General features: G+C 39.5%; 1 protein-coding gene across 1 annotated transcript in view; it reads right to left on the reverse strand.

Moving 5' to 3' along the window:
* LOC128619194 (collagen alpha-1(XX) chain) overlaps positions 1-19,848 on the reverse strand; it is a 37,454-nt gene that overhangs the window by 6,456 nt on the left and 11,150 nt on the right. Inside the window, exons 6-28 of the mRNA XM_053643189.1 lie at positions 18,055-18,222; positions 16,182-16,349; positions 14,715-14,834; positions 13,840-14,004; positions 12,872-13,027; positions 9,979-10,148; positions 8,942-9,071; positions 8,671-8,816; positions 7,483-7,612; positions 7,239-7,378; positions 5,668-5,794; positions 5,399-5,538; positions 5,118-5,250; positions 4,858-5,000; positions 4,455-4,584; positions 4,230-4,346; positions 3,396-3,542; positions 3,246-3,302; positions 3,032-3,070; positions 2,792-2,930; positions 2,548-2,690; positions 423-532; positions 117-275 (exon numbers count right to left, since the gene is read on the reverse strand). Of these exons, the coding sequence (XP_053499164.1) occupies positions 117-275; positions 423-532; positions 2,548-2,690; positions 2,792-2,930; positions 3,032-3,070; positions 3,246-3,302; positions 3,396-3,542; positions 4,230-4,346; positions 4,455-4,584; positions 4,858-5,000; positions 5,118-5,250; positions 5,399-5,538; positions 5,668-5,794; positions 7,239-7,378; positions 7,483-7,612; positions 8,671-8,816; positions 8,942-9,071; positions 9,979-10,148; positions 12,872-13,027; positions 13,840-14,004; positions 14,715-14,834; positions 16,182-16,349; positions 18,055-18,222 (3,077 nt within the window). The remainder of the gene's footprint in view (positions 1-116; positions 276-422; positions 533-2,547; positions 2,691-2,791; positions 2,931-3,031; positions 3,071-3,245; positions 3,303-3,395; positions 3,543-4,229; positions 4,347-4,454; positions 4,585-4,857; positions 5,001-5,117; positions 5,251-5,398; positions 5,539-5,667; positions 5,795-7,238; positions 7,379-7,482; positions 7,613-8,670; positions 8,817-8,941; positions 9,072-9,978; positions 10,149-12,871; positions 13,028-13,839; positions 14,005-14,714; positions 14,835-16,181; positions 16,350-18,054; positions 18,223-19,848) is intronic.

Here is a 19,848-nt window from a genome sequence, read left to right on the forward strand (position 1 = left end):
ATACCCAATGCACAACTAATAAACAATATTAACTGTTTCTATAATGATTTCTTTCTGTATAAAGTATAACCTTTTGTGTACAGAAACTGCATTTTGTGTCAGTACAGCTTACTCACAGCAGCAGAGCCACTGCGTGGCCCTCGAGTCCTCACTAGCTTGCCCAGCATCTCAAAGCCGTCAGTGGGTATGTTTCCTAGGGGACGGGCAGGTCTCTCACCAACCCTCTGACAGTCCACTGACAGGGATACACTCACCTGACTAATGGACAGGTGAATCTGCCATTCACAATACACAAGAATGAAATACACAGGAACAGTGCTAAATAATCGTCTTCATTTCCATTTAGAATGTAATGTATATCATCCTAATCTCTCTTTATTCCCCATTAGCAGATTCTCTCATCCTTTCATTCTCTCCCACACCTTGTGAAAGCTGCCATAAAAGAGAGTGTGGACTTGTGACTGGTCAAAAGTAAGCTCCTGAACTTCTCCTCTGTAGTCCAGACTGAAGTAGAGCAACACTTTCCTTTCAGCTGACAAAATAATAATAAAAAAAAAACACACACGCACACCATGTTTAATATAATAATAATAATAATAATAATAATAATAATAATAATGTTAAAATATTGTATGATGCATTGTCTATGGCACCATGGCATTTCTGATATTGTTAGAAAACCACGCTAAGGCGAGAACATGTTTTTTTTAGACACCACAAAGATTTCTTTGCCATGATCACTGGCTAATGAGCTGATTTCAATTTCCAAGAGCCTTTTTCTCTGAACTATATGCTGAGTTGGTCCCAGGTTAAGAGAAGCCAACATGCACTTGTCCACTTACAGGTCTTAAGAACCCTTGGATGGGTCAGGGATATCCCAGCCATCCTTAAGCTCCATCATGTCAGCATGTATTGGTTGGCATAATTAAACTGACAAGTCAGTACATCAGAGTTCATTACATGATGATTGAAGAGTGCAAATTTGTAGCAATTTCCAGTTTCCCAAATATAATCAGAGCAAATGATTTTCTAATTTCATTGGTATTTCGAACACAATCTCTTTTATTTCTTTAAATTATTTATCAAGTTTTAAATAGAGGTAATTCTGTCCTTTTGCCTCAATCAACCGCCATTGTCAAAGCTATCACATTCAAAAATCAATGGGACAACCTGCATTTGAATATATATGAGGTCATTTACATTGACTATTTATGGATATTTGTAGGCGGTAAACTGGGCAGGAGAAGACGCCTTTTCACCTTCACATACAGTCTAATTTAATTTCCACCAGCCCTAGCAGTAAACAAACCTCTATTCACATGACAGGTTACACAGGTTTTCCCACCTAGCCAACACGCTCAGTTTGACAGTGAACAACATCAAGGCCTCTAAGATTGAAACATACCACATCCTTGTTGTAAAATAAAGTCTGCTGCCAAAATATATCTACATTGAAAGAAAGGCCATTTTATTAAGGAAGCACCATTCTTTAAGTCATTTATTCAAAGAAAAGAGTGTACTAAGCAATTCTCAATTTTCACACCTGTGGTGAGGCGGGGCAGTGGAACAGATACTGTCAACATAGGACCTCTACCCAGAATAGTTTGCTTAGGTCTTAAATGTTATTCATATAAACACTTCATATCTTCAAAATGACAGCACCATATTTTCATATCTTTAAAATTATTTGTGCCTGTGTGAATATCAGAAAGAATCCACTCTCTTTCACTTGCATATCGGGAGAAATAAGAACTTCCATACCACTAACCCTTCCTTTTTAATTTTTTTTTTAAATAACTAAATCATTAACAATCAATTCCAAATTCGTGTTTATGACATGGCAAGTTTCTTCCTCTGGAACATCATTTTCCAAATATCTCTAACACCTAGGATCAGAGGTTTTTTGTGAGTGTTGTGCCTAACTTTTTTTTTTTTTTTTTCAAAAATTTGCGATGCAATTTGTGGAGTTTTTTTTGGTGATTTTTTGCAGCAAACTACTTGAATTGGCGAAATTGCAACTGCACAAAATTGTTTTGCATGGTCTTTGTTGATTGTTTAAGCTGTACTCATGTTCCATGCACGTGAATCGAAGGGGGCTTTGACTGAATACACGCTGTGGTGAAATCTTGGCCCAAATTTGGGGAAAATCTGCAGAAATTGTGAAAAATCGCAAACTTCTATGAATATTGCGGAGTGTGCTTGATTTTGCGTTAATTCCCGCAACTGCGAAATCCGTGAGGTTCTAACTTTGGTATCATGCACAGCAAGAAAAAGCTGCAAAGTATTTCTGTCCCAACAATTACAGAAAGATGGAGGGGCTGATTAATTAATCAAACAATGACTTTGTGCCCCTGAAGTATCCCTAGTTACCTTGTCTGGTTACTGTATACCTAAATCTATGTGGGGTTATATCATTTCTATTTCCAAGTTTGCGTGATGTTACAGTATGATGAAACACAGCTGAAAGTGGATCATTCTCACAAGTTTAGATGCTTTGATCATTTCTGAAGCATGCACCCGTATCGTTTCATGCAGCCCTGTACTCACGGTCCAGCACCACTCCCATTTTGGGCTGGAAATCGTTGTCAGTGAGCTGCCAAAGAGCAAAGGGCTCCTTGGGTGAGTCTTGCAGCAGGCGGAAGGCCAAACTGATTGTGTGCTCTGGAGAAAAGCCTGCTGGATGGATAAAGCTGTAATATAAGCCAAAGAAAAAAAAAAACAACGATTTGCACAATGCAAAACATCATTTGCATAGCTGATTTACACTTGGGAAATGTTTGTCAATATTCACCCTGTGCTTTGGGTCAGCTGTACGTCTCTGTAGAGGGTGTAGCTGGGAATAGTGCTGAAGATAAAAGGCTCCACTGAAACACCCTCCACAGTGGAGTGGGCTCTCTGAGTCAGACCAAATGCCTCCATCATGTTAAAGCCTGCAACACATACCCACCCATCATTTTTCTGGGAACATTGCCAGTGCGTTGATTATCATTCTTAATTACCATGCCAACTTAAAAGATGAGCAGGTGTTTACCTTTAATCACACTATTCCTGATAGTCATCTCAGGACACACTGTAAAAGAAAACACAACGCAGGAGATTACAATTGTTCATTCGCTGAATCATTTCTGCATCTTCAGTAACCGCTTTATCCAGGTCGGGGTCATGGTGGAATCGTATCCTCTCCCGGGAACACTGGGCATGAGGAGGGAATAAAACGTGGATGGGACGCCTGCTGTGATACTCACTTTCCTTTTGTATGGGATGTAGTCTTGGAGGGACGTGTGCTCTTAATGGTGCTGCAGCTGAAAAAGAATCACATGCCGGTATTCTGGTAATGACTCAAGCATATATTTAGAAGTGTGAGAGTTATTTTTAGGGCTGAATGAGAGTCTCACCTGTGGGATGGAGAATAGTAACAGCAGTGCTCTCTACTGTTCCTAGGCGGGAGTGCACGCTTATCCGATACACTGTCTCTGGCTGTAGCTCATTGAAACAGTGACTGCTGCTAGTTGATTTGACCGTTTCCTCCTTTATCTGCTTATCTGTGCCCAAGCAAACCCAGACAAAGAGAGCAAACTAACATGTACATTTTTTCTATAGATAAAAAATGAGAATAAATGTCTAATCATCTCCATGATTTAATTTCCGTCAAAATGTGATTTCTACTATTGATATACAAAGCTTAAAGTGGTCCATTTTGGTGGCTATAGCAGATTTGCAACGGTGCACATTATAGTGACACTTTCTAACTAACTCTAAATGAAGACAGTGTTCTAGCTTGTTATTTTGATGAACACATAGAGACTGATCAGTTCTGTCTTGTATGTTGTTCCATTCCCCTTAAGGTAGGCTATTGATTTGTAGCTGTCTTGAACTGACTAAATCAAATATGGAATTCTACTTTTTTTTAAAAAAAAAAAGCTGTTTCCCAGCCAAGAACTGCATATTTTCACAGAAACAGGCCATTTGACTGTCCTGGCAGATGACAAGACTGTTAACTGCTTCAAACGAAATTACACTGCCGGAATGAAATGGGTGCATATACGTGGAGGTGCAGAGCTCAAACTGCGACCTTCATGAGTCTGAAGCTTTTGGCCAGAAAAGTGTACAAAAGACATAAGATGCTCTGTGTCTCAGGCTAGGAGTAACCTGTATATGGATACACTGATGACTCTTGGTGTGGGTAAGTGTATAAATAGTATATCACATAAACAGGTTAGCACTGGTACCTCTGAGGGCCTGGATGACTATGTGGTATGCAGTGATTGCTGCTACTGGCCTCCAGGACACACAGATACTTGAATGATCAGACCGAACCACGCTCACACTGCTCACACGTAGACTGGCTGGATATATGGGGAAAAAATACAAGATGTGTGTATATGGGTGAGTATACAGTATGTTTATGAATGTACTGTATGTGTGTACAGACAGAAAGATAGAAAGAGACTGACTGGTTTTGCCCTGTGCGGAGGCACTGCCTCCCTCTCTGTTACGGTATTCAGCAGTAACCAGCACGCTGTACCGAGTGTCAGGGAAAAGAGACTGCAGAAGGACTCTTCTTTCACTGCCTGGCAACAACACCTACAAGAAAAGTCCCCCAAGACTACATTACCCATGATACACCACAAGCGCCTATGTAAGATGTATGTATAAAGTATATTATTCAGTAGTGAGTCTGTGTGCTGCCATCAATATCCTTAAGCGGGCTTGTACACCAATAAGTTATACATCTTAGAGTTACTGTAGTCACTTAGACATTTGTAAACAAACCTAAATTAAAAAAAAGAGCATGAAGAGCATCATTCTTATTGACAGAAAGGAACATGTTTTATATGATTCTCAGGGAACACTCACTTTGTTCTCCCGTGCATCTCCAGTTAAAGGAGTGTAGGACACGTGGTACTGCAGCACATGAGCATTAGGAGGAACCCAGCTGACCAGCATACTGACTGCAGTCTCTTCAGAGATGGACACACTAGTGGGACCTCCCCCAAACACTGAGGCAATACATATAAACCAACAAAAATGTTTTAACAATGTTGTTTTATTACAGTGGGAGACAGTCTTAATAATGCAGGATTCATACAGGATTATCATATGTGATATATACTCACAGGTGCTGTATCTTATAGCCACAGCCTCACTTTGTGCTCCATCAGCATAGAGGGCAGATAGTGAGATCTGATACTCTTTATCATCCTCAACCCCCTCCAGTGTGGCTCCTTCACTCTCTCCATCCACTTTCAGCTTAAACAATGGAAGAAAAAAAACCTTTTTATATTCTCCAAAACCCATCACATATTCACAGTATAAGCAACTCAACCTGTAATTAATGATCAGTAATTATTACAGCATCTCACACAAGCTCAACACAATGATGACAGCTCACACTGACCTGCCTCAGGTCTCCTCCACTCAGAGAGATCCATTTAATCAGGTAGGAGGTCACGTCGTCCGCAGCCGGCTCCCAGCGTACTGTTAGAGTGTTCTCAGAGTAGTTAGTGACCCGAAGCTCAGACGGAGCAGGCACCCTTACTGGGAATGTGATGGAGAAAAAGACTTGTAGTCAAGACTGGATCAACAAAGACAGAGCTAAGAGGACGATTGTACTGTATGATGCTTAAATCAAGTCTACAAAAACGACAAAGCAAGCATGTGACTTACATGTAGTGATGTTACCAGTGAGGGGAGTAGAGAGGCCTTTTACATAGAGAGACTGCACAGACACCAGATACTTTGACAGAGAGGACAGATTCTGCAGTAAGACTGTGTTCACACCTGCCACCTCCACCTGAGAGAGAGAAAAAACATGATGAGAGGGACAGGAAATGTTATAATCAGGAGTCCAGAAATAGACCTTTTGGCTTGGTGTCTATGAACCCCAAAATAGAAGTCTCAAAATAGCCATTTTGCAGTGGAGAAGTTACATTATGGCAGGTAAACAATTTCTGGACATGAGTTTACTCATCAGTTTGAGTCAGTTTGACTTATTTCATATGTTGTTTCTTTTCATCATTCAGTATGTAGTGCTTGTTGATGAAATTTGTAAGAAGATCAGCCTGGAATATTACACCTCCCCATCAGCAGAGGTTTCCCTCCCCTGAGTTCTGAACAACTACACTTTTCGATTACTCCCTGTTCCCCAGAGTATGTAAGGCAGGGGTGTGAAACATACAGTCCGTGGAACTGTCCGATAAGGTGGATAATCTGGCCAAGCAAATGAATTTAGAATCATATTAAATTAAAATCATATTGTATCCGAAGTAAATGATTTGAAAAAAGAGCTAGTCTCTGTTATTTCAGAAGAGGACAAAATAAAGCAATAAACTCAGGGCCATAAATTGAGCTAATGACAAAATGTACAAGCTAACAATCTCCGATATAATCACAATTAAGTCCATTTCAGTTCCAGGTTGTAACTCAACAAAATGAGAAAGTTCAAGGCGGACGGCAAAAGCACTGTATGGAAAAACCATAATTTTGAAAGTCTGTACTGTGTGTGATACATGTTCAAAGCATTTCTTATGGTGGTCAAGAAGTGCAAAACAAAATCACAAATATGAAAACAAAATAATAATGTACCTTTCAGATAAATGCTAATAAATTAGTTTTTTTTTGTCCAGTCAACTTCGCCTTGGACTAAGTTTAATGTGTCTGCTACATGAAATGAGATTGACACCCCTGCTGTAATGTGGGATGCCAAATGTCAAACTCTGAATATTCTTTTCTCTCCAGAGCCATATCACCCTGCAGTTCTCGCCTGGTTTTCCACAGAAGCTAAGCAGGGTTGAGCCTGGCCAGGACCAGACCCCACCCCCCCACTATGTAAAGCGCTTTGAGTGTCTAGAAAAGCGCTATATAAATGTAACTGTAACTAATTAAATGTTAAATATAAATTTTATATGTTGACATAAATAGTTATATTATTATATTATTATATTATATATTATATATATTTAGTTCATATGCTAATTGGCCCCACCCTCACAGAGTATGCACTATGGGAAAACAGCACCGGTAGGGTTGCCAGGTTTACATTATACTGGGCTAGTTTTCCAACAAGGTTGAGGATGTGAAAAGCAAATAATTGAAATTAAATCAAATCTATTTCTTTACATATATGCTATGGCAATGGGGATGTAAAAAAATTAATCAGATTTTCCCTGCTGTCTAACAAACTCTAAGAATCGCAATCAACCTAAAAAGCTTTGATGTGAAAAGCTTTCTTCCTCCACCTGTTTGACATCACTCCCATGATTTGTGCTGTAGGTAACACGATGGGCAGGAACATCAACTGCCCCAGGCACCCATGTGACCTTAAGAGTGCTGTGACCGACCATTGGGAACTGCAGACTGACAGGAGATGGTAGTGGAACTGCAGAGAGAGAATAGAGAAATAGAGTAAAAGTGCATCTCTAAGCAAACATTGTGCACTTTGGATGGTTTATGTTGATACATATAAAGCGCAGAAGCATTTACATGTGGTAGCGATAGCGGTGACAGGATCACTTGGCTCATCTTCATACAAAGCGTACACAGTGACTGAGTAGTCTGTAGAAGGCATCAGGTCTCGCAGCTCTACATCAGTCTCATCAGCTCTAAATTTCACCTGCCACACAGAAATACAGCTGCACTTCATACATCTCAAAAATAAACCCTCACACATTCACAATAGTGCTCTGAGCTTCATTCACACAACTATGCCTATGAGGGGTTATTCCCAAAATCAAAAGTGAAAAGAGAGAAATTTGTATTTAAATATTTTACTCCAATTCCACTGAAATACGCCTTACCTGTCTACACATTTGTGACGTAATATACAAATCACTTATGGTATTTAAACACAAGCCTCTTCACCATCTCTTCGCTCAACTAATCGCTGTTTATTCTAGCATAATGTACAGAGAGTGTGTGTTTTAGAGTGTTGGGTTTGTTAAACTGGCTCCTCAACCAGAAATGATCTTTGCAGGCAGACAGCCAAGGCAACGTTAGAAAGTAGCTAAGAGTAGGGTTAGAAACACACTATATGGCCAAAAGTATGTGGACACATGACACCCATAAACACCCATTCCAAAACCATGGGCATTAATATGGAGTCGGCCCCCTTTGTGCTGTTATAACAGCCTCCGCTCTTCTGGGCTTTCCACTAGATTTTGGAGAGTGGCTGTAAAGGTTTGTGCTTATTCAGACACAAGAGTATTAGTGAGGTCAGGCACTTATGTTAAATGAGAAGACCTGGTGTATAGTCGACGTTCCAATTCCAGTGGGGTTAACGTCAGGGCTCTGTGCAGGTCACTCGAGTTCTTCCACATCAACCATGCCAAACCATGCCTTCATGGACTTTGCTTTGTGCACAAGTGCACTGTCATGGATGGAACAGGTTTGGGCCCCTTTAGTTCCAGTGAATCTTAATCTTAACGGTTCAGCATACAAAGATATTCTAGAAAATGGTTTGTTTACACCTTTGTGACAACAGTTTGAGGAAGGATCACATATGGGTGTGATGATTGGGTGTCCACAAACCTTTGGCCTTATAGTGTATAAACATTTCTATGTCGTTTTGATAAAATAGTGTATATATTGTACGTTTTCTTAAAGTAGAGATGTCAAATGATAAATAATACAATGTTACCATAAATATTAGCATACAGCTGTACCCTGACTCACCTCTTGAGCATCATCAGGCTCTCCATCAGCGAGAGCTGAATAGAGGGCCATGTACTGAGTAGCTCCATGAGCAGGCCTCCAGCGCACCCGGAGACCGCTGGGAGAGGATGCAGTGACCTCCAGAGACTCAGGCATGGCCAGCATTGCTGTGGAGAAGAGAGGAAAGAAGAGGTGATGCAAGAGGTGGGAAGAGGAAATTTGGTCAACTATTCTCTGTTTCAGGTTAATAATAATTTTGTGTTGTTGTTGTTGTTTTTACATAGACGCTCACATGTAGTGAAGATGCCTCTCAGAGGAGAGCCCACATTGTCCTCATATACAGGAAAGATCGACACATGGTACTGTGTCTGTGACGACAGTCCAGTGAGCATCACTGTGGAGTTTGACCCCTTCACCACCACCTGCAAAAACACAGCACTCAGGAGCATGGAATATAGCTTAGGATCTCAGTTGTTTTGGTGTATTCCTAATTTCTGCTCACAATTATATTTATTCAAAATTTATGATATTTAATGACACGTAACTCTGTAGTGGCAGGGTAAGTTTAAATTAGTTGATTAGAGTAACTGCAGGAATGTTGTTTAAATAGCTTGTTAAGAGTTGTACTCTTAGCCTTCAGCAGTTTATTAAAATAATGTTTACATATGGTTTTGACTGTAATTAAAAAGTAAATTTTACCCATCCATCCAGCCATTTTCTGTAACGTCTATCCTACACAGGGTCACAGGGAGCCTGGAGCCTATCCCAGTGGACTCGGGGCACAAGCCGAGGGAGACCCTGGATGGGGTGCCAACTCATTGCAGGGCACAATCACACACACATTCACACACTACGGACAATTTTGGAGATGCCAATCTGCCTACAATGCATGTCGGGACTGATGGAGGAAACCAGAGTACCCAGAAGAAACCCCTGAAGCACAGGAAGAACATGCAAGCTCTGTGCACACAGGGTAGAGGTGGGAATCAACTCTCAACCCTGGAGGTGCGAAGCAAACATGCTAACAAAAAAAACAAAACAGTATGTATACCATAATGGTTAAGTATTAGATATTTCAGATCACCTCAGTATATTGTCACACTTGTACAGTGTAAAGCTAGAGCAGGAGGTCACTAACTGGACTGCGGTCCAGATGCAAACCCAGCAAAACATTTTAGTGGACTTATCCAGACCTTGGTAAACAAGGAATGTAATTCAACTGGAAATTTACTCATTTTACTTGAATACCCGTGTGCTAGAGCAAAACTGGGCTGTGAGCCTCCTGAGCGGTAGATTCTGTCGTGGCTGTAGGTTAAAAGTCAGGCTCACCTCCTGTGGACTCTGTCCCTCACTGCTGTGGAACACCACCCTGTACTGCTGCACCACTCTGCCCGGACCTGTCCAGCTCAAACGCACCTCCTTGGGACCAAGCTCAGAGTATCGCAAGTCTATGGGACTCGGGTAGGACAGGCCTGGGTCTTCAGTGGGATGCGCACGTCCTGCTCCAAATACACACACACACACACACACACACAAACACATGTGTCAATCAGTGTAGGTCTGCAGTAGAGTAGTACTAATTTGTACTGACTACGAGGACGATTAGCTCCGAAAAACACCAAATATGTATGTTTGAATAATTATCTAAGTTAACTGCCAATTTGGCTGAGAATGGCCAATTTAGTTGCTGATTCACTAAGAATATGCACAGATAATTAAAATATGGTTGTGCCATACAAGCTTGTGTTTTGCATGTGTATTTACAGTATGTCTGGAAACTAAGGAGCCATTTCTTTGCCATAATTTAGAAGATCAAGTCAGTGATTTTGGCAGAAATTGGCAGCATGCTGTTTTGTAACTGAAAATTCAAATAAATGCAAGAACAAATTCTGACAGTTGTAGAGAGGCCACCTTGTGCTGAATGGTCGTTGCACTTCAAGTCACTTCAAATTACTGTCAATAAATATTTAGTTAGTGTTTAATAAAAATAACAATGATACATCTCTAAATCAAGTCAAGGCAAGTCAAATGGCTTTATTGTCATTTCAGCCATATACAGACGAAACAACGTTCCTCCAAGATTATGGAGCAACACAGAAATACACGAGAAGACACAGAACTAAATAAGACCTACAAATTTCTACATAAAGTGAACGTGCGTTCCTTCAATGGGGCTGTCAGGATGTGACGAAGTGGATAGACTCACTAGGATTTCCCCAATACACGGCATGGTTTACTGAGAATTTCATCACAGGCAGAAAGCTGGTTTACGTAAACTGCTGTTATTTGCCACGATTAGGAATCATTGACTTTGAACATATCAAGGCGATCTCAGCACATGTCCGTGAGCTGCTAGGCGTCTCGGAGCCATTGTGGAGTCGCAGTATTGCAGACCCTCAACGAGATGATATGGGCATGTTTTTGGAAGTCAAAAGCAGGACTGGGGAAAGTGCTGATTCTCTTACCTATGCTCAGTTCCTCAATTACTAAAAGAAGTAAACAGCAAGATTGCAGTATAAACAGCTTTTGAAGTTCAATAAAGTGAACGTGCAAACATTTGCAAACGCCACAAGACGGTTCAGTAACTACTAAAACAGGACGATATGTACCGAAGAGACAGTGTAACGCTGACCAGTACACAGTTCTAGTGTGGAAGTGTCAGATATGTCAGGGGGTGCAAACGAATAACAATATAATAAAAAAATGCTATGAATGTAAACATAACATACTATGACATAGTATTCTGCAGATACAGTGTCCTCCACTAATATTGGCACCCTTGGTAAATATGAGCAAAGAAGGCTGTGACAAATTGTCTTTATTGTTTAACCTTTTGATCTTTTGTTTAAAAAAAAAAATCACAAAAACACTCTCATGGATATCAAGCAATTCAAACAAAACACAGGTTTATGCAAAAAAAAATCTTTGTTAAATATAGGTGTGCAACAATTTTTGACACCCTTTTAGTCAATACTTTGTGTTACCTTCCTTTGCCAAGAGAACAGATCTGAGACTCCTATAATGCCTGATGAGGTTGGAGAATACATGGCAAGGGATCTGAGACCATTCCTCCAAACAAAATCTCTCCAGATCCTTCAAATTTTGAGGTCCACGCTGGTGGACTCTCCTCTTCAGTTCACCCCACAGGTTTTCTATGGGTTTCAAGTCAGGGGACTGGGATGGCAATGGCAGATTTTGTGGTCAGTAAGCCATTTGTTGATTTTGCTGTATGTTTTGGATCATTGTCCTGCTGGAAGATCCAACCAAGGCCCATTTTAAGCTTTCTGGCAGAGAAAGTCAGGTTTTCATTTAATATCTGTGGATATTTTATAGAGTCCATGATGCCATCGACTGATGGGGCTGTTTTTCTGGCAGAAAAACAGCCCCAAATCATTAAAGAGCCTCCACCATATTTAACCAGGGGCATGAGGTACTTTTCCATATGGCTACCTCTCTGTGTGTGCCAAAACCACCTCTGGTGTTTATTACCAAAAAGCTCTATTTTGGTTTCATCTGAAGATGCTTGAGTTTGTTTTTGGATGAGTGTAGAGGCTTTTTTCTTGAAACCCTTCCAAACAACTCAAACAACTTGTGGTGATGTAGATGACTTCGGATTGTAGTTTTGGAGACTTTATGACCCCAAGATGCAACTAACTTCTGCAATTCTCAAGCTGTGATCCTTGGAGATTTTTTGGCAACTCGAACACCTCTTCACAGTGCATTGAGACAATATAGACACACTTCCAATTCCAAGTTGACTGGAACTTCTGAATTATTGCCCTGATGATGGAAATGGGCATTTTCAATGCTTGTGTTATATTCTTATAGCCACTTCCCATTTTGTGAAGCTCAACAACCTTTTGTGAAGTTCAACAAAGTCATGGTTGAACAATTTCATGTTCCTAGTCACCCAGGTGTACTAAAAAAATGTAGAATATCAATGGGAATATATTCAAATGTATTTTTCTCATATGAATTAGTAGGGGTGCCAATAATTGTTGCACACCTATATTTAACACACACACTTATTTATTTATTTATTTATTTATTTAGCAAAAGATCAACATGTTAAACAATAAAGAAAAATTTTCACAGACTTCTCTGCTCATATTTACCAAGGGTGCCAATATTACTGGAGAGTATAGTAGTGACAAGAAATTAAATACGATATTTTTTATAAATACAGGAACAGTAAATGTCATTGTGTCTGTAATAAACTCACTTGTTTTGCTGCGCTCCTCCATTTTCCCACACAGGATGCGCACCAGTCGACCAACCAGTTTACTGAGCAGAGGGAAATCGTTCACGTTGTACACATTCAGCTCCAGAGGCTCAGACGCTACCTGCTTCAGCTCGGCCTCATCCGCATTCTTTACACCTATGTGTGTGTGTGTATGTGTGTGTGTGTGTGTGTGTGAGTGAGAGAGAGAAATAAAGAGAGACTTTTTAGGTCTCTTTATTACCAAAGACTAAAAATAGTACTTATATATAATGTACAAAAAATAAGTTAAGTAGGAAGACGAACCACAGAAAAGAAAGAAAAAAAACCTAAGACAAAAACAGCAACAAAATAAAGACAAAAAAAATAAAAAATAAAAAAACCTTTTGGGAAAAAACATTTCCATTTAGTTCTCAAACATTTAACTGCAGAAGGCCCTCATAATCAGTGTCACAAATGCACCCCTTTATTCCCCAACCAGCTGATAATAAGCATGTTCTTCTTTTACATGCAATTTTATTAATCCTGTAAACTGGAACAACTTCAGATGACTCTTTTCCAGTTAATATTCCCTTTCTTGACAGCCATATTACCAGATTTGCCTCTCCAAATAATAAATTCAATAGGACATGGACATCCTTCCTACTCATGTATTCATTGTATTTAGATCCATAAATGAATAGTGCTGGTGTGAACACCCCTCCCAAAATCTTGCACCACTCCTGTAATTTTTCAAACAATGGCACTAGTTTTGCACAGTTAAGGAACAAAGAGAGAAAGAGAGAGAGAGATACAGAGAGATACAGAGAGAGATACAGAGAGAGAGATACAGAGAGAGAGGGGGAGGAACAGACGCTGACTACTTACAAAGCTGCACTAAAACAAATCAAATCACACAAGAACCTGTTATCATTCCATTAAACTATTTTAGGAAACTAAAAAAACAAACAAACAATAAACCACAGTCTCACCCACAGCGATGATCTCAACTCCTGCGTTCTTCAGCCTACTGGCTGCAGCAATGGCATCATCCTGAGATTTACCATCTGTCAAAAGCAGCAGAAATTGTGGGGTATCTGACCTGGCCCCGACCTCTTCCTTCAAATTCTCCTCCAGGACATGAATGAGAGCCTGACCTGGGACACAAACGCATAACAATGTCACCACGAGTGCAACTTTAAAAAGCTCTGAAATGTGCTGGGGCCAAGAATGGGAGAAATAAAAACCTTGTATGATCAATGAAACACCACTGCAAGTGTTTCTAAAGCACTTTTAGAAGTATTAAATGTGTCTCGTGTAGAGGATTTTTAATGTAAATGATGGTTGTTGTGTAAGTCGTTTAAAATTTTGTTGATATGGTTTACATTACCTACATATTGTCTTCACTGGGGACATTGGAATAAAAAAGATCCCGCAGTCTGTGATTACACTGGCAGCTACAGCTAGTATAGAGCTTCACTATGTATTCATAAATATCATAATATCAGGTTTGTAGTTTTCTAAAGATACCTTCATCATGTGGCCATGCTTGTTATTGGGTAAACACCATGGTTCACAGGAAAAGAAAGCTGCTTATGCCATGTTAATTCATAGCCACCTTGATACAAGAGTTTTATAACAGACAAGCCATTTTACAGCTATTATTAGAAAGTAATTGTGCCACACCCACATCTGCACACCACCTTGCTTAAAATCACCTGATAATTTCAATTGATTTCTGCTGGAACTTGCAAAAAGTGGTCGGGACCAAACAGGCATTTCAAAAAAGTGGTGAAGTTAGCAGAGCCTCTTCTAAAAGTGTTTCTTAGAACAAAGAGCTAATTCTGTTTAAAGATGCCATTTTTACCTGTGAAGGTGTTCCCTCCCTTGTATCGGAAGTTTCGGACAGCGTCAAGGAGCTGCTCTTTGGATGTGAAGTTATTAAGCTGCCACTCAGTGCGAGGGTCTCCACTGTACTGGGACAGGGCTGAAACAGACGGTCAGACATATTTGTGTATACATACAATCATTTTCAGTGAATGTTTTATGGTGATCAGGGACACCAGTCCATCACATGGTACCCTGAACACACCTTTACTGTTAGGGGCAATGTTGTTTTGATTATGTTGCAAAACTTGAGACCCTGATCTGAAAACCTGTAGCGTAAAATTTGTACTTGTATTTTCAGTGTGAGAACTTCCATCCATCCATCCATCCATTTTCTGTACCACTTATCCTACACAGGGTCACGAGGAGCCTGGAGCTTATTCCAGGGAACTTGTTCGGGGACAGCCTGGACAGAGTTCTAAACCTTTGCAGGACACAATTGCACACACATTCACACACTACAGACAATTTGGAAATACCAATCAGCCTACAATGCATGTCGTTGGACTGGTGGAGGAAACCCCTGTAGCATGAGGAGAACTTACAGACTCTATGTGCACAGGGCAGAGGCGGGATACAAACCCCCCAACCCCAAAGATGTGAGGCAAACATGCTAACCACTAAGCCACCATGCCCCACAAGTCACAGTCAAAAAAGTTCCACTGACATTATGTCAGTAAGATTTGGTATTTTGTGGGGGTTTCTTTCCAACAAAATACAGGTTGTTAAACAGAAAACTTGAGAACATGAGGGTTCAGCATAAACCTGTGTCTAAATTGTTCCTAGCAATCAACCCTAGCTGCAAAGTTCAGTACAACACATAGGTGGTCCAAATAATTTGGGTTTTGCAGTGGCATGGTCAGAAGGATCATGACTGTCAGAACTCTGCAGGAAGGTTGGTGACCAAGGGGATTCTTTTTTTCTGACCTTTGTCTAATTGATGGGTTTTATCTCTTCTTGCTCTTGATTGGCTTAATATGCAATTTATTATTATGTACTTGCATGTTATATTGTATATTGCACTGTATTATTTAAATATTGCAAATTGTGTTTAGTGTACATTGTATTGCATATACATAGCACACAGTATATAATATATACTTGTATATTCACACTACTTTATTCTATTCTATTCTATTCTATTCAACAGTCCACAGCTCAGAAAAGAAACAAGTCACTCAAACCACACTGTTGCAAAGTGACTGTAATGGAACTAAACTAACAAGTATGTCACTGTAAGGAGACCTTATATCAGTATGATAACATGTTATATCAACAGTAAAAGAAACCATTATGTAACATGCAACGTTGCCTGATCCAAACGTATGTAATCCATGCAAATCCGAATTCAACATTAACAGTTCATCATCTTATTCTAATGTGAAGGACTCAGATTCATATTACGAACGTTACAAACACTGAAGGAATGTGACGAGGCCTGGCTTACCAATTTGCACTCCATATGGGCCGATGCGGAAGGGGGTGACCAGGCCCTCCAGGAACTCCCGCACCTTCTTGAAGTTAGTGCGTCCAATACTCCAGGAGCCATCTACCAGCAGGACAAGATCAGCCTGCACCCCGGCCCTGCACTCGAACGGCTTGTGAGAGGATCCAGCTGGACACATACAGTATGAATGAGAGGTAAGGAAAAATAATTTTATATCTGAGCTAATTCTTAATCAAAAATGACAGAAATCTGCAGAACAATTGTACCATATAATTACCACTAAAATGCACAGTACATATGTTTACTAGGTTCAGAGTTAGTCCTGGGTAAGGTGTGGAACTGAAAATGAATTTTAGAACTTTATCTAACTAATGGAAAGTACATTATCGAGTATTCTATTAGCCCAATAAATCCATATCCAGGTGTGTGTGTGTGTGTGTGTGTGTGTGTGTGTGTGTGTGTGTTCCCATGAACTACATAGAATAGCGACATTTCATTTTCCAATCTTTGTAATGAGTGCAGAGCTTTAAGTGTTTCTTTTAAAATGTAAAGCTAGACACGTCTTTCAATGTTTTTAATTACATCATATATGATTTATAGTAATGGTATAAGAAATCAGGTGGCTTTTAGGGGTTTTAATTCCTTCAGACCCTACTTCCTACCACCTGTTGAAATGAACAATTCAACAAGTGTGATTTTGTTTACTTGACAGGAAGTGAATTAAGCAGTTATTTTGACATATCTGTGGAATTCCCCTTTAAACACACAGCCAGCATGGCTCATTTAACTTGGCCTAGTGAGTGAGACAAATACTGACTCTACTGTTTGTATACCGTTAGGACATACTGGAAAAAAAAAAGTAATCTATTGCAAAGACATTCAGGCCTTTATTTAATAAGATCCAAAATAACAAGCTCTATTTTCTAGTTGCAATCAGATACGCTACACATGTAAATTGTAGGTGTGTTGCGGGTGATATACAAAAAATAGCTGTGCAAAGTATGAGAAGGAAATGATGTTTAATGAGGTTTGTTTTTCTGAATGTGAGTTTGGAATCTCCAAAAAATGAAATGAACTTGAAACTCAGTGCACAATACAGGATGTTGGAAAGAATGGTCAATAGCTAATGATATAATAAACCAAATTTACTACAGCAATATTACAATACTTTCAAGAAATTTTTAGATTATTTTACTAATGCATATTTTAGATAAATATTCTAATTACTAAAACTGAATAAATGGTATAATTTTGTCTTCAACCTGCGGAAATGGACAAATTTAATACCTGCCCTCCAGATGTTGTAATTTGTGGACTTTCAGGCTTAGAAAATCACACTTTGCAAAACTGTGCAAAAGTGTGAAATGAATCGACTTGCATTGGCACTGCCTTATATTTTGCACCTTTCAATAGAAAAGCATCGAAATGCATATTAAACAAGGAAAACATGCAAAATGGACAAAAAAAAAAGACGTTATTCTGCTCATGTGAAAGATGCAATCTTCTCGTTAGTAGAGCAGCTTGCATGTTTTATTTCTAGCTGTGTTTTTAAACATGCAAGCCTTTAGTAAATCAGGGCCTTAGTGTTTTAGGTTTTACAAATATACCTTCTTTATCACAAATAAAGTAAAAAGGTCAAATATTGTCTCATGATATTAATACTAATATTAAACAAAATGATTCAAATGTTTGCATTTTTCTTTCTGAATATGATATAAATATTCTCTTCTATATAAATATTTCTTTATAACTGTGCATCCTCTAAACAACTAGTGGCATCCCAGAGGGATGAAGGGGGAGATGCAAAATTTTGCTCTCAGGTGAACATTAAATATATTGTTCATGCCGGGTCAATGTTGTGCTTTTCTTTTACCTGTAACTGGGGTGTTTTTTCTCACTTTGTGCTCCTTCTCTGCAGGTTTACCTCTGCTATCAACCTTCTCATCGTTTGTCTTTGTACGGTTTTTGTCTTTCTTCTTTTTTTTCTTATCTTTGCCCTTTTCGACCTCTTGTTCCTCTTGATCAGCAATAGTGGGAGGTTCTGAACATATAGAAACATAAGTTATATAAGTTACACAGCACTAACGCATACAATATCACAGTTCTGCGCTCTAAATCAGTCCACGCATTCACTAAATAAAAGTGTTCAATGTACAAAACCATATAAAAGCCATGTAGCAGCTGAATCTTGGAAGCTGTGTGGTCAGTGTCCAATACTAAAACAGAAGGCTGCTTGCAGGTGGACAGTCCCCTACAAAACTACTGGAATGACAAGGCCAATTCATTTGTTTGTGCTGTACACCAAAGGCATTTGAGTTTGAGATCAAAAGATGTATATGAGATCAGAGTTTAGGATTTCAGCTTTTATTTCCTGGTATTTATTAGATGTGTTAAACAACATAAAACATAGAACCTTTTGTACCAGACCACCCAATTTTTAGGTGAGCAAAATTATAGGAACAGATGAGCCTTTTTAATTAAATTATATAATACTTAATATTTTGTAGCATATCCCTTGCTTGCAATAACTGCATCAAGCCTGTAACTTGCTGGCATAACCAAATTGTTTGGGTCTTCTTTTGTGATGCTTTTCCAGGCTTTTACAGCAGCCTCTTTCAGTTGTTTTTGTTTTGGGGGTGAAATGCATGCTGAATTGGGTTAAGGTCTGGTGATTGACTTGGCCAGTCTAAGACCCCCCCATCCCCCATAAAGTCCTTTGTTGAGTTGGCAGTGTGTTTTAGATCATTGTCTTGCTGCATGATGAAGTTCCTCACATCAATTTGGATACATTTCTCTGTAAATTGGCACAACAAAATAAGAGCAAATTTGTTGAACAAAATGTTCCTGAAAACTTTGAAATTAATTCTGCTGCTACCAACATGAGTTACATCATCAATAAAGGTTAGTGAGCCTGTTCCAGAAGCAGCCATGCAAGCCCAAGCCACGACACTACCTCCACCATGTTTCACAGATGACCTTGTATGTTTTGGATCAGGAGCTGATCCTTTCTTTCACTTTGGCCTTTCCATCACTTTAGTAGAGGTTAATCTTGGTTCCAGAACTTTTTTGTGGCTCATCTCAGTATTTCTTTTTGAATTTCAATCTGGCTTTCTGATTCTTACTGCTGATGAGTGGTTTGCATCTTGTGGTGCAGCCTCTATATTTCTGCTCATGAAGTCTTATTAGAATGGTAGATTGCGATACCTTCACCCCTGCCCTGCGGAGGTTGTTGGTGATGTCACTGACTGCTGATTTTAGCTTTTTCTTCACAGCTCATCAGCTGTTGTTTTCCTTGGGTGACCCATTTGGCCTTGCCATTCCAGCAGTTTCTGAGGGGAGTATATGATGCTACAGCAGAACTTTTACTGTGTACTTAGTGCGATACCAGATACCATTCAAACCATCTGTAGCTCCTGTAGTAAAGCACAGCTAATAACAGAGGAGCACCCAGGAAGGACTAAAAGACGATACTTAACACATTGTAACTCATCCAAGGCAAGACGTGGAGGTAACTATAATTTACTTTAGAAACTGTTATACTACCCTTTCCCACACCTTCAATAATTTACTGCTTTAAAAACAACACTGTGTTTGTCCTATGGAGCCTTGGGTTTTGTTTTTTAAACTACATATAAAATATATGTATATAAAACTTGAATCTATAACA

The sequence above is a fragment of the Ictalurus furcatus genome, chromosome 15, assembly GCF_023375685.1.
Source record: "Ictalurus furcatus strain D&B chromosome 15, Billie_1.0, whole genome shotgun sequence".
Lineage (NCBI taxonomy): Eukaryota > Metazoa > Chordata > Actinopteri > Siluriformes > Ictaluridae > Ictalurus > Ictalurus furcatus.